General features: G+C 59.9%; 4 protein-coding genes across 4 annotated transcripts in view; all 4 read left to right on the forward strand.

Moving 5' to 3' along the window:
* Positions 1-1,568: 1,568 nt before the first annotated feature.
* Positions 1,569-2,606, forward strand: LSCM1_07385 (uncharacterized protein; the record flags this gene model as incomplete). Its single annotated transcript, XM_067324757.1, has 1 exon — positions 1,569-2,606. The coding sequence occupies one exon, from the start codon at positions 1,569-1,571 to the stop codon at positions 2,604-2,606; it is 1,038 nt and encodes a 345-aa protein (XP_067181114.1).
* Positions 2,607-4,379: 1,773 nt separating this feature from the next.
* LSCM1_07386 (uncharacterized protein) lies at positions 4,380-6,110 on the forward strand (the record flags this gene model as incomplete). Its single annotated transcript, XM_067324758.1, has 1 exon — positions 4,380-6,110. One exon carries the CDS (start codon positions 4,380-4,382, stop codon positions 6,108-6,110), a length of 1,731 nt encoding a protein of 576 aa, XP_067181115.1.
* An 811-nt stretch (positions 6,111-6,921) lies between these two features.
* On the forward strand, positions 6,922-7,452 carry LSCM1_07387 (uncharacterized protein; the record flags this gene model as incomplete). The annotated part of the gene is made up of 1 exon (XM_067324759.1): positions 6,922-7,452. One exon carries the CDS (start codon positions 6,922-6,924, stop codon positions 7,450-7,452), a length of 531 nt encoding a protein of 176 aa, XP_067181116.1.
* Positions 7,453-10,833: 3,381 nt separating this feature from the next.
* LSCM1_07388 (uncharacterized protein) overlaps positions 10,834-17,748 on the forward strand; it is a gene marked incomplete at both ends in the record, with an annotated part of 7,632 nt that continues 717 nt past the window's right edge. The window contains one exon of the mRNA XM_067324760.1: positions 10,834-17,748. This exon is cut by the window's right edge and continues 717 nt beyond it. Within this exon, the coding sequence (XP_067181117.1) occupies positions 10,834-17,748 (6,915 nt within the window).

The raw sequence follows: 17,748 nt of genomic DNA on the forward strand, positions 1-17,748 counted from the left end.
GGCAGACAACAGTGACTGGCCATAGTGTGACAGTGAAGCTTGCGTGCTCCTGTGGGCGATGTCTGAGATGGACTCAGTGATGGTGACAGCGAAAGGGAGTTGTGGCTAGCGGTGGTAAAGGGGCGCCACGTAGGCAAGGAGGGGAGAAGGCTGCTTAGGGAGGGGGCTCTCGCTAAGTACACTTGTGTGCTAATGTCGCATGCTGCGTGACTCTTTCGCTCACGGACCTGCGACCGCTGCCATCCGGGATCTCGCCTTCTTCCTACTCTCTACTGACCACTTAAGCCGCTGCACTCTACCCTGCTGCTCCTCTGTGTGATGCCTGCCCATGCGGAGCCGCCGCCGGTGGTGGGAGCGTCGGGCAGCTGGGATGCCGCCAGGTCAGCGACCTTTCGCTGCTGAGCGCGGCGGCGTGGCCCTGGGCGGTGCTGCGCGGGAGCGATCTACGACGGTGAAGACGTGTGTGCCACCGACATGATGGGTGGGGGTGCCAGCGTTGCTCGAGCGCACCTCGCGCTGCTCTCGCCTCTCCCCTCCTCCCTTGCGGCGACCTGCGAAGGGTGGTGTAGGCTGGGTAGGAGGCCGAGGGCGTGCTCCGGTAACGGAGTCGGCGGCGCTGCGGCAACACGTGTGTACCGCTGCCTCGCCGCGCCGCGCCGACATGGGCGGGTGACATGCCGGGGGGGGGGAGGGCTCCGTTCTGACTCCTGCGCGCGCGGTATTGCAGCACCGCAGGACGCGGCGACTGCGCCCCACTGTCGATGGACGTCGGCACTTCAGTGCACACTAGCGGCCGGTGAGGGAACACGACAAAATTCTGCGCTACTGCGGTTGCTGAATAGCGCGTGGAGACGGACGTCCTCTCGGCGTCATGAAGGGAGATGGAAGTGGGTACACTGGGCATTGGAAATTTGACGCTTGATAGAGTGGCGGGCTCGCACACACCAGTGCAGTATGCCGCTTTCATCTTCATCTTCTCAGCCGTGTGTGAATGCCGAAGAGGTAGGAGGAACGGATATGCAACGCCCTCTGCTGTCCATCCCCTCGTGGCCCACAGAAGCGGCCAACATCCATCGTGAACACTTCGAGCTCCGTTTGATTGTCTTCTCGCTTGTTCATGGGTGGTGTGTTATCCCGTCGACTCATGTGCCTCTGTCATTTCCTCATCTATTCCTTCTCCCCCCTTTACACACACACGCACACGCACACACGGTGCTGGCCGCTGCCTCTCATCTTGCCCGCTACGGTGACCGGCGCGCCGCTCACGCTTTTTCGTGTACCTGCACGTCGGCACGCTTACACGAGCAGAAACGGAACGCCCTCCCCCACGCCCCTCGCTGTCTTTCCTCTCTATTTCGAGCTTCCACACGGACAAGCGTGCGCCCTTTTTGTGTGCTCTCCTCACCACCGTGCATTTTCCAGGCACAAGCGCATACCTGCATTGAACTAAACGAGTCCACCCCATACACTGCACACGGGTACCCCAGCCGAAAGCAAAACGTGCGCGCAGACCACCTCTCGCACTCGACTGCATCCATCGACGGGAGCACTAGTAAACAGCTGCAAAAATGGTCGAGGCGTGCTTCCTTTGCCTGGACTCCACGGAATACATGCGCAATGGGGATCAGTACCCCACCCGCATGATGGCGGAACAGGACGCAGCCTGCCTACTGGCGAATGCGAAGCTGCAAGCTAATGCTGAAAACACCCTTGGGTTCCTCACCACCGGCGGAAATGCCTGTACGGTGTACGAAACTCTGACTAACAATGTGGACGCCATCATGACATCGATCGGCAGCATCCCCATCAACGGCAAGCGGTGTAACTTCAGCTCCGGTCTGCAGATCGCGTCTTTGGCTCTGAGCCACCGAACCAACTCCCGCGCTGAGAAGCGCATTGTCGCCTTCGTTGGCAGTCCGGTGAGGGAAACAGAGGCGGAGCTGGAGGTGCTGGCCAAAAAGCTGCGCAAGGATGACGTCGCCGTCGACGTGGTGGCCTTCGGCGTGGAGGAAAACGTGGAGCTGCTGCAGGCCTTCGTCAAGAAGGTATGCAGGAAGGAGAACTCACGGTTCCTAGCGGTGGCCGCGCGCGAGAACCTGACAGACAAGCTCATGAGTAACGCCATCCTCCTCGGGGAGGACCTTCCCGAAGGTGCCGAAGGTGGTGGCGCCGGCATGAGCGGCTTTGGTGTGGACCCCAACATGGATCCCGAGTTAGCTATGGCTCTCCGCCTCTCCATGGAGGACGAGATGCAGCGCCAGGCTGCTGCTGCCGCCGCTGAGGCCTCCTCTGCAGGCCCTGAGAGCGCACCAGCCTCCGGCAACACTCCCACCCCCCCTGCCTCAGCAACACTAGCGGCTGCACCCTTGGCGGACGAGGATGAGCTGAACTACGAGAATATGTCGGAGGAGGAGATGATGCGGCGCGCCATTGCGCTGTCCTTGCAGGAAACCACGCATGGCTCTTCGGACACCGCATCGCCGCCATCGGCGCCGCAGCCGCCGACAACCTCCACATCGCGCGAGAATGAGGAGGGCAATCTGGACGACTTTTCGAAATGTGTTGAAGACGCCTTGGATAAGGAGGACGAAGAGAAGAACTCTTGACGTGGGCTCCATGGCGTCCTGTCCCGCCACACGCCCCCCTCTCGCTTCCTCTCTCTCTCTCCCGCACGTGCCGTATTTATGACGCGGATGTGTGGGCGAGAGAGTTTTTTTCCCTTTCGTTGCTTTGTGCGCGCCTTTGTGGTGCTCGACGATGTTGCCTATGGACGCGAAGCATAGAGGAAAGCCCCCCGGAGGGATGATGTAGGGGTGTCTTGTTGACGTTTCCCAGAGTAAAAGGGTGCCGCATAGGTGCCCTCACCTTCCTCCGAGTAGGAGTGCGTGTTTCTTGGTACCACCGCTGCAGTGATGAGTGGGTGTGAATGCGAAGGGCAACACACCCAACCATTGGACGCGCCGCAGCGGCAGCGTGAAAACACATGATAGTGGTGCGGGCAGCGAACGCTGACGGTCAGGCATCTTCCTCCGTCTGATGGCACTACACGCAGACACACGGGTGCCAGGTCCGACAGCACGGGGAGAGAAAGGATGGCGAGAGACGCACGAACCCTCCGGGATTGCTGTGGTGCTTTAGACCTTGACGGAGAGCATCATGCCGCTAAGATGACCATTTCTTCCATATGCACATCGTTTTTAACCCCCCTTTCTCCCTCTTCACTGCAACTCCACACGTCCATCTTTCTGTATGCACTTACCCCTCTCGTCGCTTGTGAAAAAAGCCAGTGAGCATGAGCTGCGTGCATGTGCACCACACATCACATGACATTTCTATGTGATCACCCGTCCCCATCGCCACGTGTCGCGGCACGAACAACAAATTCCCCATGGCTCACAAAGTTTCGACTAGAAACGATCTGAAAAGAAACGTCTGTGGAAGTGGCTGTGGGCTATGACCACAACCCACGAGGGCGCCGAGCGCAGACGAAAGATTTCAAGAGAGGGATGCCGAGCCCCTCCCTCCGATCGACACGTGGCCTCACGGAACGGCGAATGGGAACACGTGACGCTCTTCTTTCCTTCCCTCTTCTTCTGCAAAGCTGATGAGTGAGATCCGCTCCGACTGTGTAATGTGCCCCCCCCTCTCTCCCACTCCCCCCACACGCAAACGCACAAGGCGTCGGTTTTCTCGCGGCCCTGCCCAGAAGGGGTGGGGTGGGGCGGCTCTACTTGGTGTTTCCCACATGTGAGGTGAGTCACCCACACACTCTTCCTCCCTCTGGGGGATTATTCCGCAAACTCGGCGCTTGTCTCCTTCAACCACATCGCGGCCGTCGTTTCGCTCTCTCGCAGTGATTCTCTGCTACGCATTTCAGGAGACTTACGGCCGCGACGTATGGACAGGCGCGTGCGTGTGCCTCTGTGCCTGTGTGGGTGGGAAGGGAGAGGGGAGGGGAGAGGCTCTTCGAACCCCTCTTCTGCTGGGTATGATGGCCTATCCGCTGTAGCAGCATATCTCTGTGTTCCGTGCTGCACTACGCCTCCTCCCCTCGTCCAGTCGTCATCATGTCAGCTTTCGAGTGCCATGTAACGGAGAATAAAGGGCGGACCCGTCATTTCGGTAGAACTCGAAAGGATGAAGAGAGAGCTCGTGCGAGCACCGTGCCCACGTCCCTGCTCTCCATGCGCGGTAACGTTCAACAAGTATGCGACGTCGCCCTTAACGCCTTTCTGGAGAGGATGGCCCACTCTCCTCTGCCCCTCAACTGCCGGTTTCGCCTTCTTCTCTTTCTCCCGTTTCTCCATCCCCCACAAGCGGCGGTAGGAACCCCCACCACCACCAAGACGTGGCCCGTTCTCTGACACGCGACCGAATTCATGAGCTCCTCTATGCACGTTATCTTAATCGGTACAGACGCCTTTCAGGTTGAGGGCGCGCTGCAGGGCGCGGCGGTGCATACACACCGCGCCTGGAACACGTCCTACCAGTTCTCCTGCACTTCAGCGCTCAGCATAGACAAAGCGGACAGACGGCTTCTGCAGGTTTGCCACGTAATTGTCCTGTGCAAAGGATGCCGAGCTCCGGCGAACAAGTCGAGCTACAGTAATCGTCCGGTTCTGGCCCTGCCAGACGCGACGGCCGAATGTGTCGAGGAGTTGCGAGAGAGCGCCTTCTTCTATGGCTCCTGCGCCCTGGAGCAGCTGAAGGGGAAGCTACTGACCATCGGTCTCGCCCCGCCGCATGTTGTCTACGATGCCGTGCTTGGTCGCTACACACCAGTTGGCAGGATCGCATTCGAGCGCGCTTTCTGGCTTTTCGACCGCGACGCGGATGGGCTGCTTCGGCTGCCGGAGCTGGTGGGATGGCGCAAGCAGGTGGAGTCAGTCACCTACAACGCTGAGGAGGACATGGGCCCCTTCTTGTCCGAGTGGGGAGGCACTGTCGCGGTGGAGAAGATGGCGAACCAGGCTCAGTTTCTGGAACGCCACGCCAGGTGGCTGCAGGAGGGCCGCGCGCTCGAGGCGTGGGCGACGCTTCACGCTACCGGCATCCACCCCGACGGGCTGCCTTACTCGTGGTATGACCTGCATTCTATCCGCGCAGATCGTGAGACGAACACTTACCTCTCGTCCCACGCGATTCAGTTCTTCACCAACGTTTACAAGCTGAAGCGATTTGCTGAAATGACCAATATGTGGAGCGTTACGCCCGGGTGTCCGTGGGACTCGGTCGACGGGTTCCTCAAAGAGCACATCCCGATGGTTAGGTTTGTGGAGTACTGGAAGTACATGGCACTGCTGCGGCGGGACGAGGTCGTTCGCTACGCACGTTACTGGGGCTACAAAGGTGAGATAAGCTACCTCTTCACACGCCGCACCGCCCGTGCGTACCGGCCCCCTGGGGAAGCCGTCCCCAACACCATTCACGTGCTCGTGGCGGGGTCAGCCAACTGTGGTCGGCGCAGCCTCATGCATGCCTTGACTACCAATGGTCCAGACGGCTTTCAGAAGCCGGACCATACAACGGCAACGTACGTACGCACCACTACCTTTTTTGCCGCCAAAGGTCGCGAGCAGGTGGAGGAGCCGCAGACGCTGGTGTATTCGACGGCGTCGGCCGACGCGTGCAGGCAGGTTCTGTCTGACCCGGAGCTGTCCAAGACGATCGACGTCGTCTTACTCTGCTACGACGGCACCGATATCGCTGGCAGCGGGGCCTACGCGGTTTCACTCTTCGAGGAAGTCAGCGCGACGGCCGCATGCGAGCGGCTCCCGTTCATCGTCGCCATGACAAAGGCAGATGCGGCGCAGCTGGTCGCGGACGGCAAGGAGGCCAAGGCAGCGCGGCGTCTACAGGATTTCTGCCTTGCCCATCAGCTCCTGTGGCCCCCGGTCATCACCAGCAGCGAGCAGCCGGACCAGAGCGAGGCCGCGTCACTGAACGAGTACATGTACGCTGTGGCCTCGGACCCGACGCTGGCGGTTGGCCAGCCTCCCCTCACGTTTGTGCGCATTCTTCGCCGCGCAACCTTTCTCGCCATTGTAGCTGTCACTGCAGCGGGGATCGGACAGACCCTCGTCAATGTTATGCGGCGGCGAAAACGTTAGCTCTTGCTGGGGGGTGGGCGCGGAGGCAAACACAGATGCCCGATCCTACGGCGTACAACGGCGAGAAGGTGTGTCTCTCAAAGCTGCTTGGTGGCAGTGCATGCTCAACCAAAAAAGTATATATCATCGTGCTGTATGACTGTACAATGTTGTACCTGGAAGCGGGCTTTGTGGGATGCGTCTAGGCTTCTCGAATGGGTTTTTCTCTTCTTCTTTGCACGTCTTATCCAGAGGCGTCGCTTCCCTCGGGAGCGGGAAGGCACGTCATGCTCCCACCGACGAGGGCGGCGTGACATTAATCTATTCCCATCGCGGTTCCTCTATCGGGCCGCTGGGCTGGGGTGGATTAACGGACGGGCCTCGCAAAGCTTTAACGCTAGGCGTTAGCTGGAGTAGCTCCCCTTCGGCTCTCTTTTCTACGCCAGAGGAAGGGTTGCTGCTACTACGCCTGTGCTCTCGTCTCTCTGTGCGCGCATCTCTGCTGCCTGCTTGCTCTGCTGGCACCCACCTCCGCCCATTATGTGCGTCCTGCCTCCTTACTTTCTCTTGACTTTTTTTATTTTCGCCACCCGCCCGAGTCCGCGCCAGAATCAACACGCACTTCCTCCCCTTTCCCCCACACAGTGCACAAAGAGAAGACCGCCGACACGCACTTCCCTAAGCATAGCCGCTCCTTCTCTCTCCATCGCTCTGCCCACCTTCGTTTTTCCGGCCCCGTTTGCCCGCTGCATTCCCCTGCCATCTGGGGCGATCTCACACAACGCATCCCTCAGGCACAACTGCTAAACGGCACAAACACCACGCCGTCGCGATGGCCGCACCTACCCGAGCCACCTTCGCTGCCGGCTGCTACTGGGGCACGGAGCACTACTTTACACGGAAGTTCAAGGATGCCCTCCTCTCGCATCAGGTCGGCTTTATGGGCGGCGCTGAGGGAAAGGCGGTGACGTACTCGGACGTCTCGAAGGGCAACACGGGCCACGCTGAGGTGCTTGACATAACGTTCGACCCCAACAAGGTGTCATACGAAGAGTTGCTCTCCTTCTTCTTCCGCATGCACAATTCCACAACGCTGAACCGGCAGGCGGGTGATGTTGGCACCAACTACCGCAGCGCCATCTTTTACCACAGCGAAGATCAAAAACAGCAGGCGGAGGAGTTCATCGCCAAGTTGAACGGAGCAGACGAGAAGCTTCACTCCACCTTCGTGAAGGCCTTTGGCGGGGCTCCCTGCGTCACCACAGTGGAGAAAGCTGGTTCATTCTACGCGGCGCACGCAGCACACCAGGACTACCTGAAGAAGAACCCGCACGGCTACTGCGCGCACCGCCTCTACTACTGAGGCTCACTTGGACGAGCGCACACACATCCACGCGAACCTTTGAAGAGGTTGCCGCTCAACGCTTCACTCCCTCATCGGAAAGGCTGGCAGCGAGGCACCGTTCACCCGGCAACGAAGTGCACTGCAGGCGCAATGGACATGCGTGGGTTTTCTTGTGGCGGCCTCTACTGCCTATCACTGCCATCATCGCTATTTTGCTTTGCTGCTTAGTCGCCATCTTTCCTTTCTGTTTGCTCGGTTCGTTGCGCCCTCCTTCTTCACTCAGCACGCGCACCGTAGTAAACGCGTACGACTCTTCCCGCTCTTGCAGCGATACGCCTGCGGGTGCTCGTGCAAATGACTTTTCGCACTTCTCTGCGTCTCACCCTCGGCTCTGCGGCATCCCTCTCCCTTCTGCTTCCCTCCCAGCGCTCATTTCCTTCCGCTTTTCTCCTTCCCTTCTCCCCGCAGGACGGCGGATGGCGAGAGGGGAGGGGAGACCATCTCTCCGCGCGCAGTGCCTCCGAGATCCGGTACCCACGCTCGCCGTGGGGAGGCCGAGGCGGCCTCTCTGTGCCTGCCCATGCGGAGCCGCCGCCGGTGGTGGGAGCGTCGGGCAGCTGGGATGCCGCCAGGTCAGCGACCTTTCGCTGCTGAGCGCGGCGGCGTGGCCCTGGGCGGTGCTGCGCGGGAGCGATCTACGACGGTGAAGACGTGTGTGCCACCGACATGATGGGTGGGGGTGCCAGCGTTGCTCGAGCGCACCTCGCGCTGCTCTCGCCTCTCCCCTCCTCCCTTGCGGCGACCTGCGAAGGGTGGTGTAGGCTGGGTAGGAGGCCGAGGGCGTGCTCCGGTAACGGAGTCGGCGGCGCTGCGGCAACACGTGTGTACCGCTGCCTCGCCGCGCCGCGCCGACATGGGCGGGTGACATGCCGGGGGGGGAGGGCTCCGTTCTGACTCCTGCGCGCGCGGTATTGCAGCACCGCAGGACACGACAGGCTGCAGTACAGGAAAAAGAATCATTTGGCTTTGTTTGAGCGTCATGTGCGCACAGCATGGGTCCATCTGCCGTTCTCCACGTAGCTGCTTCCCGTCTCTGCGTGGGCTGAAGACAGGGAAGGAGGAGGGCGGATGGGCAGGGAGCGCTGCGGAACGAGGGCACACGGGCGTCGTGGCAGCGGGCGACCGTTTTCCGTTTCCGTTTCTCGTCCGTTTTCCCTCTACCTTCCTTCCTCTCTCGAAGATGCCCTGCTTGGAGAGGAGGTCTGTGTGTGCGCGAAGTTCACGGCTCTCTTTGTTTCTTCGTTTGCTGTTCTTTTTTTCTTGCGGTACGAGAGTTTCCTCTGCGGCGCACTCGTAGGCATCTCTTGTTTCTGTTTTCTCTCGTACTGTTGGACTCTTCTGACCAACTGCGCGTGGCCGCCACTTGTGCCTGCGTGCGAACACGTTGCTGTTGCAGTGCCATGCAAAGTGTACGAAGCGGGGGACGGGTTGACGTTTCCACGTCGCGTACGTTTCCTCTGAAGTTTGGTGGACCAATCCTGCTGCGAGAGACAATCTCATATTTGGAGGGCAGCAGATCCCGGCTGAATGGGACACCGAAGACCCGCTACCTTAGCCTCGATATTGGAGAGCGCAGATGCTATCACTTACGCGCATTGGCCATGTGGCCGCCGGGTTCCAGTCAGACGCACACGCACGTGGGCCGAGGAAGGATCTCAGAATACTGCGAAAGGCGCTGCCCTCAGGACACCGTGCATCAGCCGGAGTGCATGAGGGTTGGGTGAGTACGTGCACCTCGCCCTCACAGTTTCCGTGATGTTCCCACTTGTTGCAGGCTCTAGGGGCTTACTTGCTCGCTGCCTCTTGCGCCATGCTGGTCGCCCTACTGTCCTCTACTTTTTCCGCTGTTGGTCTGTACTCTGTGCGCACTCTTCTTCCCACCTGCACGATGTGCACATACGCCCAAATCCATGTGCCTGGGCACTCCACCATATTCGGTACCGTTTCTACCGTCTCTTTTGTAACTTCTTTTGACGCCTCCACCGGCGTGGAAGGCGCGCAAACCTCTTGCTGAACTTTCTCCTGTCACCGCACCATTCAGCGTGCTTGCGCAAACTACCGTCGAGGCGATGCTGCGTAGGGTGAAGCTCTCAGAGGGAAGGTTGAAGCGACCGCCTTCATACACACACAAAATCACCTACGAATAGCGACGGGGGGCAAGAGCGAACACGGCACGCTTGTTCAAGACCTCTCCTCTTTGCCCATACATGCGTCCCAACCATTCGCACGTATTTTGTGCCCCGTTGCCCTGCTCGACTGTGGAGTGCTGCTGGCCTTTTCTGCGATCGAGCGGGTCTCCTCTCCCTTGTCAGAGATGAACGAGCAGGCTTTGTGCCTCGTTGTAGACAACGCCTTTGAAGGTGTTTCCTCGCTCACTTGTGTAGACGAACCGACGCGTGCCCAAAAAACAAACAGAGAGAATCAGTTGCCAACTCTGCAGCGCACGAAAGCGCTCATACGCAACGGGATCCGACGACGTGAACAAGTTGGACATCGGCTGCCTTCTTCTCGGCGCCAAGGTGTGTGTGTGTGTGCGTGCGGGGCGGGGGGCGGCGGGCTGCAGCTACTGGGACCTAAACGGAATCGTTGAAAGCTGCCAAAAAAAATAACTCCAAGAGTGCAGCGAAAAGAGTCCTAGAGGCGTGCCGACCGTTTTCGTCTTTGTTGCCTCTTGCTCCTCCCACTGCTTTCGTGTGGAGGTGTCCACGCGTGTCGAGAAGGTCGGCGATTTTTCCGTCCTACACGTTGCCTCAAGCCCGGTACGATAACCCCGTTCCCCGGCCGCTACCTGCAGATGCGCATATAAGTTGGAGACATCTTTATCGCCTCTCAGCCTCATCTATATCTGCACTGCCTCTTTACTCAACTTTATCAACGCCGAGCACGCGGACTTGTACCTTTTCCTTGGGTAAATGAAAAGTAGTGGCTGCCGTGCACGTGCCTTGTTCACCTGTTTCCGCTTCATTGGCCGCCTTGCTGCTGTGGCCTTTCTCTCTCCCTCTATATGCGCTCTGAGTGTGCCTTTTGTGAATTTGCTCTGCGCCTCCGTCCCTTTTGGTAGAACAAAAAGGTATTGCGCCGATGGGGCAACGCGTTTCAATCGACATTCTCTAAAGAGCTTCTTCGGCGGGGGTTTCTCTCTGTGTTGGTGCAGCGGACCACCTTCACCGATTCGTTAATCGCCGCCCCCTTTTCTTGCTTCTCCTCAACGCCATACCACAGAGGGTGACACGCGATACGGCCAGATACCTACACACACACACACCCACGCCCTCGCATGCAGGCGAAAAAGGGCTTTGTCTTTCCTCTTCCGACGTCCCCGTAGAGCGCACAGGCATGATGCAGCAGATGGTGGTCACCTACCTCCTCTCGGGACTGGCAAACATCGCCGATGTAAATCCGAGAGACGTGCACACGTCCTTGTTCAACGGCCATGTGCGGGTCCACAACCTCTCCCTGCGCCCAGAGACGATGAACAAAATGTTGCCTCTACCGATCGAGGAGGGCACTGTACCCGAGATGGAGCTACAGATACCGAATCCCTCTACGGCGACGCCCATGGAGGTCAAGGTTCACCGTGGTCGGTTGCTCCTGCAGTTCAATCTCTCCTCACCGCCTCCGGTGCGTACGCCAGAGCAGATACTGCATGGCATCACCGAGTACTCCATCCTTGGCGCCGCCGCCGCCGCGGAGTCAGCAGATGCGTCCTCGGAGCCGTTGTCCCCGGTGAGCCAGCCAGAGTCCGAAGCGTATGAACACTCGTGTGCCAACTCCGATTTGGATGAGGAGGACTTTGCGTCGTGTGCCAGCGATGGCGACCTTTCAGATAGCGATTCGACATGCGACGGCAGTAGTTTTGGCTCTCCGGCGTCTAGTGAGGAGACTCTGGCCAGCGATATGAAGAAGCAGGACGCTGGCTGGTTCGGCTACTTGCGATCGCGCGCGGCGCAGTCGGTGGAGTGGATTTGGCGCCGGCAGCTGCGCATCATCTTCACCGACCTCACCCTCGTGCTCCCGTGCGACACGCGCAAGAATATCTACTTTGAAATCAGCGTTGAGTCGTTTGTCGTTACTGTCGAGCCGGCACAGAACCATGGGCCGGAGCAGATAAAGATTGTAAGTATGGAGCTCAGAGGCACCAGCGTCTTTGCCAACGCCGGCGATGCCCGCTCCCGCATTATCGTGGTAGAAGCCCTCTCTGTGAGAACAACGACCGTGCACGAGGCAAAGACGGAGCATGTGCTGCGAAAGAATATGACACTTTCCTTCAACGGCACCAACACCCTCACGGCTGACGAGGCTACCCTCCTAACGCTGCTCAAGTGCCATCTGTCGCGGCAAATGCGCCTCAGGGTGCCGGCATACTGTCTGCCATTTTCTAGTCTTCGCGCGCGTGGGTCGTTGTGGCCCTATGCAAAGTGCTGCGTCATGCAGGGACTGCGGGATTACAAGCATCGCTACAACTTCAACGCATCGCACCTCCGCTTCTATGCTCACGCCAGGGAGCGCTATGTGCAGCTATTGAACGAGTGCCATCGATGCCAGGACATCGAAGAACGGCGGCAAGAGCTGGCGGACGCTGAGCAGGACCTCCGATATGAGGACGTTATCAGGTACTTTCGACGGCTTGTACAGGCCAAGTACGCCGCGAACGTTGCCGACCAGTTCGCAAAGGAGGAGGCGGAGCTGAGGCCTCCCGTTGTGTCCTCCACACACTATGAGTGGAAGCTTATTAAAATTGTCCTGCCGGCACGGAACACGGTATTCGCCCGCAACACGGCGCTCGTCTTCCGACATGGGGAGACGGTGTTCACGATTGCCTCCATCTCACTCGACACCGACGGTGCGGTGCAAACGATGTCCACCCCCGCCATGAGCGCGGCGGCGCCGTGGGGGCCGCTGAATACCTCTGGGAACAGCGAGGCCTCTCTCTTTTACCTGCACATGAAGGAGGACTGCGCCTCGAGCGAGACGAGGTTGCTCCTCCAAGAGGTCGAGCTGAAAGGGACCATGGAAGGCGCACTGCGCTGCCTGACGCCGATCGCCGAGGCGCTGCAACAAATCGGGGAGCAGGAGAAAAGCGGCGCCACCACTCACGTGGTGCAGCCGGCGCCCTCTACAGCCCCTTCTCCAGCAAGTGTGTTGAAGCCGTCGACGAGGAGTGTGGCCGTACACCGTGTAGCAGTGCAACTCGACGACTTTTCTTTTCTTCTTGACCGCCTCTCAGCCACAAGCGCAACGGCACCCGATCACCCTGACAGACTCGGCTGCACCATGCGACAGTGCTACCTGCGCCACAAGAGCACCTATGTGTTGGCACCACTCGAGGTCCACATGACGCCCCGTGGTGGCATCGTGATATCACGGGTGACGTTCGAGGTGCCGTGCGAGACATGGACGGTGTGGCGCAGAGACGCCGACAGCATCCGCCTCCTGTTCGAGAAGCTGCCGCGGCTCGCGAACGCTGGCGCTGCCCACGCACCTGCCTCTTCCACTGCCGTTAATGTGGATTCACTGAAATCCATGGCCAACTTCTTGCAGTGGTCCCCAGTCTCTAGTTGTCCGCCCTTTGAGGTGGAGGAGATGACGGTGAAGTTTTCTCCTCTCCATTGCACGATCGCGTTGCATCACCTTGCCACGCACCTCGTGGGGCCGTCTTCTCGTGGCCCGTACGGCATACACTTCACGCTTCAAAGCGCCTCCGTCGAGTGTCACTACACTGACCGAGTGAGCCCCATCGTGCAGCTGCAGCACGGCGTGCGCTTTGGTGTCGGTGCAGGGACTGCGGCTGCTCTTGCGGTCTCCATTCCTTCTCTCCACATCGCAGGGCGACGCGACAAGCCCGCGCCAGAGGTGCCCCTGCTCGACATTCGCGGCATTGATGCTGTGATGCACGACACGGTACAGTACGCGAACATGGCGGCCGTCTCGCTGGCTGGAAGCGTCCAACTCACGAATGTAGGCGTCATCTACAAGACTGATCCCAGTGTGGAACCGCTGACTGACCGACCGTGCCTCACGTCGTATATGCAGTTGGCTCTCCAAGTAGACGCCGTCGACGTGCCGCAGCTCGGGGCAGTGCCAATGCATTCCGTGGCCTTCGTCCTTGGCGAGATCTACCGCTTTGTGTGCGACGAAATAGTCTCGGAGGAGTACTACCGCATGTTTTTTAGCTGCTTCAGCGACTTGGCGGTACAGCTGGTGATGCGGGAGTGTGTGGTGCGTTGTGGCGCCGATGGGAAGGAGACTAGTCTTGGCGAGGAGGTGCTGCTCTCTTTGTCGAACACGGCCAGCGAAGAGCACATGGCGGCGCTGGATGTATTCCGACCACTTCTCCTCGCGGCGCCAGAGAACTTTCCAATCCTTATTCGGAACAATGTCAGGCGTCTTTCTGTGGACATTGACGTGCCGAACTTGTCGGTTCTGGTGTCCGCTCCTATTGTGACGTCCCCGTCGAACTTCGCGCTGACGGTAAGTGGGATGCACTACCGCATGCCGCTGGAAAAGATGCCATTCTGGTGTGCCGAGGCGCAGGAAATCCCTCTGGCCCCGCAGCAGCTCACTATAGAGGGAGTGCGGGTAGTGGCGCGTCTTGACCAAACGCGTCCTGCTCAGCAGCCGGCGCTAGAAGCGTCTGCGTGTGCAATTACGACGGAGACCGTCGTCGGTACTCTCACCTCTTCGGCAGGCACGCCTAGGCCCGCTCTCTCGAAGGATTTTCAGATAAGTTTGTCAGAGAGCGACCGTGGAAGCTGCGCTTCCTCCAACGAGGAGCCGTATGAGACGACGCAAGTATCGGTGCGGCGCTGGAGTGTGGGCGTGGACTTGTCCGCACCTGTCTTTGAGTTTGCGAAGCTACAACGCATGATTGGCATCCTTGCGTCCGGAGCCCGGTGCCTCACCCGCCGCGTCGTGCTCCGCGAAAGCGTGGTGGCGACCACGTTCGACATGGATGACTGTGGTGACATCTACCTCGAGGCTCCTACGCAGATTCTTCTGGTAGAGGACTGTGTGTTTCGCGCGCCGTCGCGCGAGCGCTACGTTGTCGTTTGCCCTGGCACTTCGGCGGTGTTTCGTCGCTGTGTCTTTGCTCACCCCGCCGGAGGTGACCTCATCCGCGCCTCTTGCCGATCCTCTCTCTTCGTTTGCGAGGACTGCCGCGTTCAAGGGGATGTGGCACCCGCGGCGGTCGTCTCCCCTCCGGCTGCTGCAGCGCCCACCGTGCCGTCACCGGGAAGCAGTACTGCCTGTACGGGAGCAAGGCTGAGGCGGCGCACGCAGGTGACGGTGGAGGAAGGCTACGCCACCATCGAGCTCGACGCTCGCTCACAGGTAATGCTGGCGCAGCGAGCACTTGCATTCACCTCGAAGCAGAAAACCCGGCGCTCTTTCATCAAGCTCCGCAACAGCGAGTTTCGGATCGAGTACGCGGATGCAGATGAGCGGGTGCTGGTGCTCACAAAAGCGTCCATGGAGGGGGAGTTGGCCCTGCATCGGCCGCACCGTTCATGCTCTGCGAGTTGCTCTGTCACGTGCGGTGAGGTGACCATTCCACTGGTTCTCTCACAGCTGCACGCTGCTCAGGAGCGTCTAGGCCTGCTGGCCCGCTCCACAGGTAAGGACGCTACGACGACGGCGGCTGGCGCAGGTGCGCTGACAAAGGCACCCGCAGAGGACCTCTCGGTGGCGACCTACGCTGTTCCGGCGGCGCCGGCGAGGTCACAGGAGGAGCAACAGCGCTTTCCCTATGACTCATGGAAGGTGCTGCTGTCTCTTTCCCTCATTCCCGTCACGGTGAGGCTTCCAGGTGGCATGACAGTGGCAAGAGTCACCTTCTCTAACGCCTTTGTGTGGTCTAAGCGGGAGCCTTTCGCCGATGGACAGCTGGAGGCCCGCATCGCTCTACACGACATAGCGCTTTGGGAGTGGAGCCGGCAATCTTTCCAGTCTGTTGTGAGTAGCCCTATCTTTGTCGGCGTGCAGGGCCGTATACCAACGTGTCTGAGCATGACTGTAACGGCGACCATCTCTCCCGTAGAGGCTGCTGCGTCGACAGATCAGCTGAGGCTCCTGCTTCACGCACTGTCGGGCACAACACCGACGACGCTGTCTACGCGTGACGCAACCAGCGTCACGCACCCAAGAGGCTGTTCACGCCCGTCGCTTCGCTGGTGTAACTACAGCGGGGTCTCCCTTCAGGCGCGCGGCAGCGACGGCGACATCGTCCGCATTCTGCCCGTCGCGCAACCATCAGAAAGCGCCTCTTCACGGGGTTCTGACGCAGTCAAAGCGGTGGTACCCGTTGTCGTCACGGAGATCGATGGGACAGCCGTCGATCACGTGGTGCCCGACGTGGATGAAACGGGGCTGAGTGGGACGGGCTCGCCGTCGGGGTACGCGGCACGACTCTTTGTGTGTTCCAGTACGGTGGTGTTGACAGACGATCGCCGCTTCCACGTGACAAACGCACTTGGGCGTGATTTGGTGCACGTCGTCTCCGTGCGCACGCTCGTGCAAATCGAAAACGAAACGCCGCTGCCTCTCTTGCTCACGGCTGGCGGAGAGCGAGAGCAGGTTGTGGAGCCGTTCGACCGCTCCTGTGTACCCGAGGCGATGCTGCACCGCACCGACCTGAGTGTTGCGGTAATGCTGTCTAGGACGGGTGCGGCGACGCTGCGTGAACCGTTGCTGCCTCGGTCGATGCCTGCCATCGAGTTCTATCAGCGCTATCGAAAGCAGGGCACCTCCTCAGAGGACATTGCGCGCGAGTTCGTCTCACAGCTAGACGGTTCTTCGACCTTCATGGTGACGGTGTTCGAGCTGCAGGGCACCGTGCTCTTGTTGCGTTTCCGTGCGGCGAGGCCGCACGTGGTGAACGACACTGTGTACCCCCTCCGTCTCACTGCCGTGAACACACGAGGCGAGATCCTCGCATGTGAGTCTGTTCCTGCGGGTGAGCGTGCATACTTCTTCAACATTCCGCCGGCAACCGCAGTGCGTGGCAACCTGCAGCTGTTTGTGAACGATGACGTCTACGAGGGGCACGTCGACGACGCCCTCTTCGACCGTGACGCGGCCCGCCGAAATAGTAGAGTGGCGATGGCTCATCAGACATACCCTCAACTTTACTTCTTCGATTTGAGTTTGTCTGTGGAAAGCGCCGGGCCGGCCGGCGACTTTGGCGTGGCGGTCACGGCTGGCGATCACTGCCTCGTGAAGAACTGCACCACGTTCGACCTTTTCTTCTCCACTGATGAGGGCAACGCTGTGGGGTCCATGGGCACTAGAGGACTGCCCGGCTCCACAGAAGGCGGCGCCGTCGCTTACGTGCCCTCCAGCGTCGTGCTGCGCATGAAGCCGAAAGGTACCGCCTTATCCGAGGCGTTTGAGGTGGACGGAGGCAGCGAGGGGTGCGTCATCCAGTGCGACCACGCCCCCGAGGCCAGCGACCTTTCCGCGGTGTACTTCCTTCTCCGCGCCGTGTCTGCCAGTCCGACCCGCCGCCTCATGGAGCTACTGCCCGCCGTCGTCTTTCGAAACCGTCACACCCGCCACACGATGATCGTGAAGCACGTCGTCCGCCCAGCCGGCGCGGCCAAGCCCCTCGAGGAGACTGTCTTCGAGGTGGCTCCGCAGAGCGACTATCCCTACAGCACCTTGTCCAAGTACGGCTATACGAACGATCTGCTCTTTGCTTGGCGTAGTGGCAGCGGCAGCGCAGCCGGCGGCGCGAGTACCTTTTCTACTGCTGTGGAGACAGACTTGGCTCCTGGCACGATGTGGAGCGGGTTCGTGTGCGTCGGCCCCACTCACCATCAGGTCGACATCACCAAGGAAAGGCTCTACGATACGGCGTGCGTGACCGTCGGCCCGCCTGTGCTGCCATGCGTGAAGCTGGTGAACCTTTCCAAGGTCGACTTCCGTGACGTGAGCCGCTACCAAGTCGCCTTCCCCCGCTCCTCCAGGAACAACAAGTACCTCCTCCTCACGAGCGCCGATGGTGCCGTGTACACGGTGGATCTCCTCCAAGAAGAGCCGCTGGAGCTCGAAGGGGGGGTATCGGTCCAAACGATCCGTGGGGAAGGTGACCGGTGCTCCGTGGTGCTCTCGGGCAGGCGGGCGTTTACGACAAAGGACCCGACATGGGCGGAGGAGGTGCAGATTTCGCTAAACGTGCAGACGACTGGCGTCTCGTTGCGACTGCGTGAAGCGAACAGCGTCCTGCTGCATGCTCACTGGCGCTCACTGGCGACA

The sequence above is a fragment of the Leishmania martiniquensis genome, chromosome 7 (genome assembly GCF_017916325.1).
Source record: "Leishmania martiniquensis isolate LSCM1 chromosome 7, whole genome shotgun sequence".
Taxonomy (NCBI): domain Eukaryota; phylum Euglenozoa; class Kinetoplastea; order Trypanosomatida; family Trypanosomatidae; genus Leishmania; species Leishmania martiniquensis.